The sequence below is a fragment of the Crassostrea angulata genome, chromosome 8 (genome assembly GCF_025612915.1).
Source record: "Crassostrea angulata isolate pt1a10 chromosome 8, ASM2561291v2, whole genome shotgun sequence".
NCBI lineage: Eukaryota > Metazoa > Mollusca > Bivalvia > Ostreida > Ostreidae > Magallana > Magallana angulata.
The window spans coordinates 52,980,678-52,991,034 of NC_069118.1; the positions used below are offsets into that span (position 1 = coordinate 52,980,678).

General features: G+C 38.3%; 1 protein-coding gene and 1 pseudogene across 1 annotated transcript; both read left to right on the top strand.

The window, feature by feature from the left end:
* The first annotated feature begins 2,009 nt into the window (after positions 1 to 2,009).
* On the top strand, positions 2,010 to 4,065 carry LOC128157999 (uncharacterized; annotated as a pseudogene).
* Positions 4,066 to 4,827: 762 nt separating this feature from the next.
* On the top strand, positions 4,828 to 6,036 carry LOC128161099 (uncharacterized). The gene has a single exon (XM_052824339.1). The coding sequence runs from the start codon at positions 4,828 to 4,830 to the stop codon at positions 6,034 to 6,036; it is 1,209 nt and encodes a 402-aa protein (XP_052680299.1).
* Positions 6,037 to 10,357: the final 4,321 nt, after the last annotated feature.

Here is a 10,357-nt window from a genome sequence, read left to right on the forward strand (position 1 = left end):
GAAAACAGCAAAATTATCAGGTAACGGTCCGTCCGTCTGTCCAACTTCAGTTTTCACACTTTTTTTCTTTATACGTTTGCGGAATAATATGAAATTTGCTGAACAGCTTCAAAATGTCAAACTACAGATCAAGTTTACACTTTTGTAGCATTTAGTTGACATTTTTTCGAGAACATTAATTTTTTATATTCCAATTTTAAATGTTCGGGTTCATTATCAGATTCGGTGTGTATTGAATAAACGAGGAAAGTATGTAGTCAGTAATAATTTCGTGCATTACTTGGACCATTCCTTGAATTGTTTTTAACAAACAAATAAGTTCTGTAAAATATTGTCAAGCATTGTGTTGTAAATTAAATCGACAGGGTTTTTAGCTCACCTGAGCTGAAAGCTCAAGTGAGCTATTCTGATCACATTTTGTCTGTCGTCCGTCTGTCTATCTGTCTGTCTGTCCGTAAACTTTTCACATTTTCAACATCTTCTCAAGAACTACTGTGCCAGTTTCAACCAAACTTGGCACAAATCATCCTTAGGCAAAGGGAATTCAAAGTTGTGAAAATTAAGGACCACACCCGTTTTCAAGGGGAGATAATTAGAAATTAATGAAAAATTTTGAGAATTTTTCAAAAATCTCTTTCTCAAATACCAGAAAGCCAGGAAAGCTGAAACTTGTGTGGAAGCATCCTCAGGTAGTATAGATTCAAAGTTGTGAAAATCATGACCCCCGGGGGTAGGGTGGGGCCACAATGGGGGGGGGGTCGAAGTTTTACATAGGAATATATAGAGTAAATCTTTAAAAATCTTCTTCTCAGAAACTAATCAGCCAGGAAAGCTGAAACTTGTTTGGAAGCATCCTCAGGTAGTGTAAATTCAAAGTTGTGAAAATCATGACCCTGGGGGTAGGGTGGGGCCACAATTGGGGGGTCGAAGTTTTACATAGGAATATATAGAGTAAATCTTTAAAATTCTTCTTCTCAGAAACTAATCAGCCAGGAAAGCTGAAACTTGTTTGGAAGCATCCTCAGGTAGTGTAAATTCAAAGTTGTGAAAATCATGACCCTGGGGGTAGGGTGGGGCCACAATGGGGGGTCGAAGTTTTACATAGGAATATATATAGTAAATCTTTAAAAATCTTCTTCTCAGAACCTAATCAGCCAGGAAAGCTGAAACTTGTGTGGAAGTATCCTCAGGTAGTGTAGATTCAAAGTTGTGAAAATCATGACCCTGGGGGTAGGGTGGGGCCACAATGGGGGGTCGAAGTTTTACATAGGAATATATATAGTAAATCTTTAAAAATCTTCTTCTCAGAAACTAATCAGCCAGGAAAGCTGAAACTTATTTGGAAGCATCCTCAGGTAGTGTAGATTCAAAGTTGTGAAAATCATGATCGCTGGGGTAGGATGAGGCCACATTGGGGGGGGGGGTGTTAAAGTTTTACATAGGAATATATATAGTAAATCTTTAAAAATCTTCTTCTCAGAAACTAATCAGCCAGATGATTCTTTATAATTGTTAAGACTTTGGCTCCAGGACAATTCTTCGGCCTCACAAGAAGGTTCAGAGTTTGATGTAGCTTTATATCCCATATATAAACAATTGTTAAGATCTTTTTGAGAACTGCAATACTCAACATGTGATATGACTATAAAATCATCCTGTTAGAAAAGGGACTAATGATTATAAACATAAGAATATCCAGGGGGAAAAATGGAATTTAGTTACCGTATATACTCGCCTATAAGTATGGTTCGCCTATAAGTCGGTTGCCTTTTTCCAGCTTTAATTTGAAGATTTTGCTGTTGACTCCCTTATAAGTCGGGTTACTTTTTCAGGACAATTGATGTACAAATACTCTCAATAAAATACCACATTTTATCATACATGTTTTGAGTTCTAAAAAAAATTGTCCTTTTTTCACCCCATAATTGCTTCTTGACTATTTCTATCATGGGTCTTTGATGTTAATAACTTTTGATTTAAATGCCATTATTTTTTATAACACTGTTTACATCAATATCTATACTTACCTGCATCAACTTTTTGCATTTTCCCCGAGCTGCCTACGATCATGCCTGAACTTTTGAGACCACCCCTGTGGTATCATCTAGTGTTTACCCATAATGCACAAGCATACTTCCGTTTCAGTTTTGTTCGGGCATTCGAGAAGAAAAGCCGCGTGTTTTTCTTAGATTAAAATTTCTTAAGCCTGCGGTCTTAAAATGTCTGATTCATTTAAAATTTGCGTAAAATGTAATAGAGAAATGACCGTTTTGGATGACCACGCAGAGTGCTATAGACACAGAGTTTGCAACGAAGCATTTCCATGCGAAGTTTGCAGTAAGTGGTCAGAGGAAAAACGGACGTTGATCAGAAAGATGATCGAGCGAAAGAAATCTGAAGCGGGGAGAAAGTCAGCTACATTGCCAAATCCAGAAGTTCCCTCTGTGGGGAATAGTGGCAATCGTTCTGATAGTCAAGTTTCCTCTGCGGGAAACGTAGCTGCGTCAGAAATTCTTTCTCCGACAGAAATGGGTCAAAATGGCGGCGACTTGACGCAGGGTTCAGTCCCACCTGAAGTAGGTAATTTTCCGCCTTTCGTGTTGGGGAATTTCGAAGCCCAATGGCAGCAATATCAAGAGAATTGCATGAAAAGGTTGATTGACGCTAGAATTAAAGAGTTGGTCCAGGATTCGAATAAACAACCGACTATTGCTATTACGTCTGATGTTCGTTCAGACAGGGCGTGTAACAGGTTCGATAGATTTCGACCGTCAGATGATCAACGCTCCAGAGAATCGGATGACGATGATCTGGTAAGCCACAGAGGTGAAACTGATCAAGTCTTAAGCAATTCACTTGATGATGTTATTGATGTTCACGAGGATAATCGTTCAGAGTTTGATAACTCTGTCTTGGGTTCAGTACATACGCATGACACAGACTCTAATGGTTCATGCATGGTAGACTGGAAAATTTTTGTTAAAAAAGTGTCTACAGAACTGAACATCAACTCAGTTGATGCCTCTGAAACTCAGAGCCGAGACTTCAAATCATACATGTCAAATCGTTTGATTGGGACAAAATCATCTACCCCACAACAGTCTTTGCCTATGGATGGGTACATTTTAAACACATTAACAGATGTTGATGAAGAATTCCAGCGAAAAGGTGCGATTCGGACTTATAAAAGCATCAGATGATGAAAAATACCGAGTCGCTTCTTCCGACTTTGACAAGTACTGCACAACGCCGCGCCTTGATGACAACATTGAGGACAGCAGTTTTACAACAGGGAGAAAAGGAAACAAAAATTCTTACCGTTTCCGCAACCCTATGTTGCATTCACGCAACAATGAGTTATGGAAGATAGATCAAGGATCTCGACTTCTTCTAAGAGAGTTGACATATGCCTCTCTAATTACGTCCTACGTTGATAACGTTGTATCTGATGAGGACAAGACAGAGGCCCTACAAGCACTCATGCAGGTGTTCAAGTCAATGGCTGATGTTACTTCCCGCATGTTAGTGGGTGCAGTTGCAGCCCGCAGAGCCATTCACATTGAGGATTTGGCTTTTAAAAACAAAGCAACTGAAAACAAACTCCTTGTACAGACAACTCTGAATCCTAAGCTCTTTTGTGGGAAGTATTTTGATATTCTTCACGCAAGTGCAGAAAGTATGCGCGATGCTAAAGAAACACAGCACCTGAGGGGTTCAAAGCAGAGAGATGGTTCAGCCCTCAGTTCTGCAAGGAAAAGAAAGAGAGATGATTCAGTGGGCACCTCGGAACCGAAAGAACAGCAGTCATCTTTTGCAAAGAAGGGAAAGTTTGCTGCAGAAAAGAATCAAAAGACTACTATAGGAAGAGATCGAAATTTCAATTCAAGAGGTTCCTTCAGAGGTCAAACTCGTGGCTCTGCACAAGATCGTTTGGGGTTTCGTCCCCCAAAGTAATTTTGACGGATCAATTAGAGACTCGACTCGAGTTGCAGAAATCAGCCAAAGTAGGCTGTCGGATCATTTCGTACCACAGGGAGTGGATGAAAATTACATCCGACGATTGGATTTTAAAAAATAGTCCAGGAAGGACTCAAACTTGTGTTCATAAAACACCCTCCAAATACAGGAGTAAGAATAACAAATGTACAAGATGTCGTCCAAAGACAATGTATTTTAGAAGAAATAGAAAGTTTATTAAAAAAGCATGCCATAGAGATTGTTCCCAAGACCCAGGAAGGTCAGGGGTTTTACAGCACCTTTTTTGTTGTTCCAAAACGAGACGGAGGTTACCGTCCGATTCTCAATTTGAAACCGTTAAATATATTTCTCCAAAATCAACATTTCAAGATGGAGTCTCTAAGGTCAGTAATACAGGCTCTGAATGTAGGAGACTGGGTGGCATCAATAGATCTAAAGGATGCATATCTACATGTTCCAATTTATCCAGAAGACAGGAAATACCTCAGGTTTTGCATAGACAATATCCATTATCAATTCAGGTCAATGCCCTTCGGTCTAGCAACAGCCCCAAGAGTGTTTACGAAATTAATGGGGGCAATAGGTGCACATCTAAGAAGTCAACAGATTTCCATTTACATGTACCTGGAAGATTGGCTTCTCAAAAATGCAGATCGAATGACATTAGTTCATCAACTAAGGAGAACTTTGTTTCTGCTGATGGACTTGGGCCTGGTAATAAATCAATCCAAGTCAATTCTGCAGCCAACGCAACAGATAACTTATCTTGGAGCACTATTCAACCTCCAACAGGGTATGGTCTACCCCAGTTTGGACCGTTTTCTCAGTCTGTTTGGGGCAATTTCTACCATGGTTATGGAATCTTTTATCCCAGCACGTACATTCCTCAGAATCCTTGGTTTAATGGCAGCCTGTATAGATTTGGTACCTCTTGCCAGACTCAAGATGCGTCCCATTCAGTTCTGCCTTCTGTCCCAGTGGCGTCCACATGTGGACGAACTGGATCATCTGATTCAAATGGACAGTTTCCTCATCCCACATCTTCTCTGGTGGATAGAGAGAGGGAATGTTCTGGCAGGAACGTCTATTCTGAGCTTCAGAGCAGACCTAACCTTGTGGACGGATGCATCAACTTACGGGTGGGGAGCCCACCTAGAGGATCGCAATGTGTCGGGGAAATGGATGGTGATAGAACAGTCATCACATATAAATCTGTTGGAACTCAGTGCAGTGGAGAATGCACTTCATCACTTCAGGGACAATGTCAAACACAGGCAAGTCTTGCTGAGGACAGACAATTCAACAGTAGTGTCTTACATCAATCGCCAAGGGGGGACAAAGTCTGCAGCCCTATGCGTGATGACATGGAGGATTCTGCATTGGTGTCACCTTCTCGGGATACAGCTCAAAGCAGCTCACATTCCAGGGAAAAAGAATGTAATAGCGGATCAGTTGTCCAGAGGGCGACAAATTCCCAAGATGACAGAATGGAGTCTCAACCAAGAAATAGTTCGGCAGATTTTTCGAGTTTTTCCCACTCCAAACATAGATTTATTCGCAACAAGGGAAAACCGGAAACTAGCAGTGTTTTGTTCTCCGTTTCCAGACCCCTTGGCATGGGAATGCGATGCGCTAGCTGTAGATTGGACAGGAATGTTTGCATATGCATTTCCGCCTCCCATATTAATTCCGAAAGTACTCAGGAAAGTGGAACAGGAGTCGTGTGTTCTTCTCCTCATCGCTCCGTTTTCACCAAGACAGTCATGGTTTCCAGACCTACTACATCTATTGGTCGACATTCCAAGGGAACTACCAATAATAAGAAACATGTTGACTCAAAGAAGAGGGCAGTTCATTCATCCAAGTCCAGAAAGTCTGCATCTGGCGGTTTGGAAAATTTCAAACAACAAAGAACAGAGAATAGATTTTCTGAGAAAGCTAACTCATTTATCTTCAACTCACGAAGACAGTCAACAAGAAAAATGTATGATGCTAGAATACGAATCTACAAGGAATGGTGTGCCAAGAACCAAAAGGATTCAGTTGAGGCCACTGTAGCTGATTTAGCAGACTTCTTCATCTATTTGCATGAAGAACGTAATTGTAAGCCAAATACTTTAATGGGTTATAGGTCAGCGATAGCATCTATGCATAAGGGTTGGAGCAATAGTTCTGTCAGTAACAACACTGATCTGTCAAAGTTAATAAAAGGAATATACAATTCTGAACCTAATGTACGACCATTACTTCCAAATTGGGATTTGCCGACTGTTCTTTGGAAGTTGTGTGACTCCCCATTTGAACCGATGAATTCATGCGATATGAAGTACCTTACATGGAAGACAGTGTTCCTTGTGGCTCTGGCAACAGCATCAAGAGTAAGCGAAATTCAAGCTCTTTCAATTGGAGAGTCACATTTACGTCTTGAGCAGAATGGAATACGTTTATTACCAAATATACAGTTTTTAGCCAAAACTCAGAGATTAGGAAAGCCATGGAAACCAATATTCATACCAGAGTTTAATAGCTTTGCAACAGACAGTAGAGACTTGCTTTTGTGTCCTTGTAGAGCACTTAAAATGTACCTAAAAAGGACAGAGTCTTCTCGTGGTGATGAAAAGTGTTTATTCTTGACTTACAAATCGGACTCGCAAAAACCAGCATCCAAGAATTCAATTTCAAGATGGATTGTGTCACTAGTAAAGTTTGTGTATGAACATAACAGTGAGACCTTATCTCATGTGCGTGCACATGATACAAGACGATTGGCAACTTCATGGGCCTTTTTCAATGGTGCAACTCTAGAAGAAATTCTACAGACAGCTCATTGGGCAACAGAAAACACCTTTACTTCATTCTATATGAGAGATGTTCCTCAAGGAGAAGCTCGCTTTGCCAAGTCATCAGTTCTTGATACATCGAGATGGGCAAAAGAAAAAGAACAAAAATAGAATATCTTTTTGGGTGAGTGTATTCTTTATTTTACTATTATATGATAGTGATTGTAATCCCGCCCAATATTTCTGCTACAAATTCTGCAAAAAGTTGATGCAGGTAAGTATAGATATTGATGTAAACTGGAGGTTTTTAAAGGTAAAACCCCTGTTTACGAGATATCTATACTTACCTGCATCACCCACCCCTGTTCATTGGGTCCTAGTTGTGTAGGCCCTCACAAAACTGAAACGGAAGTATGCTTGTGCATTATGGGTAAACACTAGATGATACCACAGGGGTGGTCTCAAAAGTTCAGGCATGATCGTAGGCAGCTCGGGGAAAATGCAAAAAGTTGATGCAGGTAAGTATAGATATCTCGTAAACAGGGGTTTTACCTTTAAAAACCTCCAAATTACAAGTTGGTAATAGCTTCAAAAGGTATTTAAATAGATTGAAAATTTGATGATAGTGATTTATTTCCTTACTGACTGATTAGGTTGGTAATTGGCCCCTTAAACTGGGGTGTTGGCTTGTGTTGTTTTAGATGACATGACCCCTATATCTATTATCACCTTAGGTGTGAAAAACAGACTGCTTGAATTTTCTTTTTAAGTTCACTGCATTTATCTGTTTATTATATAAAAAGAAATATAACTTACTTCTCTCTTGTAAAAATGTGTTTACTATGTCTCACCTATAAGTCGGACCCCCACTTTTCACTCAATTTTCTACTCCCAAAAAATCCGACTTATAGGCGAGTATATACGGTATACAGGATCTACATGTATTATTGTACATTGTCCAGATTGTTTGTATTATGATTCCATTAAGCTGATTTTATCATACCTATTGTTCCTCAGGTGAGCGATGTGGCCCATGGGCCTCTTGTTTGTATTATTACAATCAGGTATGTTATCGGGTTGGTCTGTTGAATCGGGGTACAGAAGTTGGTTAGATATGATATTCTGCATAACAGTGCATTGTTTTTCACAAATTTCTACAAACCGATTATTGCTTATGCAATACTCTCAGAATGCTTGTTTATTTGGGTTTCAACCGTGAGTCAAGGTGTTTAAGTAAATGGGTTGGAAGAATTAATTTGGAATGGAAACAATCATAAACTGTTAAACTATTAAATGAATATAAGTAACTGTTCAAAATGTGCCATATGCAGATTATCTCATGAGTTGTAACTTGTATCACAAAAAGCTTGCTGCAAAATGACAGAAAAATTCGGATTGACATGCTGTGAAATCCAGTCGAGTAGATTTTTTTCAGCATATGTCTTCACTAATTAACTTACAATAATTGTCCCAGTTTTGAAAATCTTTGAAACAGTAGATGTTTTTCAGCATATGTCCTCGCATATTAACTTATAATAATTGTGTATTGAAAATCTTTGAAACATCATCACCAGCTCCGCAAAAAAACCAGTCATGTTAATTTTTAAATTGGCAACTCGATCTGCATCTGAATTTTACAATCTTAGGTTGAGTAGCATGTTTGAGCATATTTTTTTCTCTTAAGCAGAACACTCGACTTATCGTCTTGATCGACTTGTCTAAGGCTTGAGGTCAGAAAATAGTATTAAAAATCTTGGTTTTAATCATCTTGAACTGGCTGTGTTATTGAAAATTACGTTGTTGAATTCAATGTTCATCTTTAATCATTATCATTTTCACTCATCTGTTAACACTAGAATACATATTAATAACAGTTATTAAACAATGGTGCATTGTCTTTAATCAATTAAAAGTTTTACCGTTCCGTTTTTATAAACACATTGTCACATGATTCCATATATCACTATAGTGGGAAGATAATATTGCACAGTAAAATTGAAACCAAACTTGAATGGAAAAAAATATTGCAGTAGGTCCGGGGAATGTTTTAAAGTTTTAGTATTTTATTAGTAAAGAGTTCTTAGTGGAAAGTATAAATAAGAAATATTTTATGGTCGAAATCAATCTTGAAATACGTTATCGGCAATTATCAACTCTATTGTTTATACGGTAGGCTGATCCCGGTTGTGCTAATAATCTTGCTAAGGCTGACATCTATACGGCAATTTCACTCCCTGTGTATATAAAGAGTACAGTAATAAGAGTGATTATAGTTCATTGATTAATTATTGTCCAATTCTTTGATTATTGTTACCGTAAGGTCTCGTGTATAATACGCACTCGTGTATAATACGCACCCCCAAAGTTGACAAAAAAATGGCGAAAAAACAGCAGGTCCTATGTATAACACGCACAAAAAGAATGGCGAAATCAACGGCCGCTATTTCCCTCAAAACTATCGATGTTTCTTGATAATTTCATAACCCATGCGCAATTTCTTTAATTTTGTGATCGTAGCATAGCACAGACGATGAAAATTGACGGCCGCCATTTTCCCAAATAACCATCAATGTTTAATGATAATTTTATAACCCAAGCGTAATTACTGTAATTTCGTGATTGGAACATGACCCAAGCGATATTAGAGTCAAAGTTCTTACAATTCTACTTAAAAAGGACGGCATGATTTACATGGGCGGTATTAAATATTATTTGCCACTTCTTAAAGAATTTCATAAAGTTGAAGATCATCATACGTAGAGAAGGATGGCAACCGAGCTTAGTGCTTAATTAAAAGTAATAATGTTTGCAGATATAAACCAAAACAACATCAAACGAAATGGTTTAATTGATTTATTATAGTCAAACCATTTGATTATTGTTTAAATAAACATTGTGAAGAAACGTATGTATGTCGTATATATCGTCATTTTCAAGTCGTACAAATGATCGATCTATTTCTAACAGTGTCTATGTAAAACTATAGCATGTAACTGCATTACTGGATACAAAGTAAACAAGTTTCATCAAATCATAGTAATTGCTAAGCTTTCTGCACTTGAGTACCCCCTTTAAAGTCCGACACAAGACAGGTGCATGCCTCTGACACCGGAAATTGTTAAACAAACATTGACCACGCGCCGAGTCAACAGGTGGCTGGTTACGTAATGGCGAATACACTGGCGATGGTCAGAGTGGGTGATGATTTTAATACATGGGAATAAAATATTTCTGTCAAAGTAAGTTTAGTTTTGCACATGATGGCACGTGATATCGGGAATTGTTTACAATGCAAGCGACTTTGTATATGTTGCCGGTATTTGAAAATATGATGCATAAGTATAAAGTAAAATTGTTTAAATGTTAATCATTAATAATAATTGGTATCAATATCGGGGACATCATGGCATCATACACTGATAATGTTACTGCAGTTTTATACGCCATTTTGAAGTGATAAGATCGACGTGTCATCTGAATTGACTTATTGTAGGATTTTGTTAAAATTTTGGCTAAAAATGAGCAATTTGACTAGTCGTCTGCATCGACGATTCGTCGTGAAAATACGGTAATCACAATCCAGTCCAAAATTGAGCATG

Excerpts from the sequence above, each read along its gene's own strand:
- LOC128161099 (XM_052824339.1), top strand. The coding sequence starts at position 4,828 with ATGGTTATGGAATCTTTTATCCCAGCACGTACATTCCTCAGAATCCTT.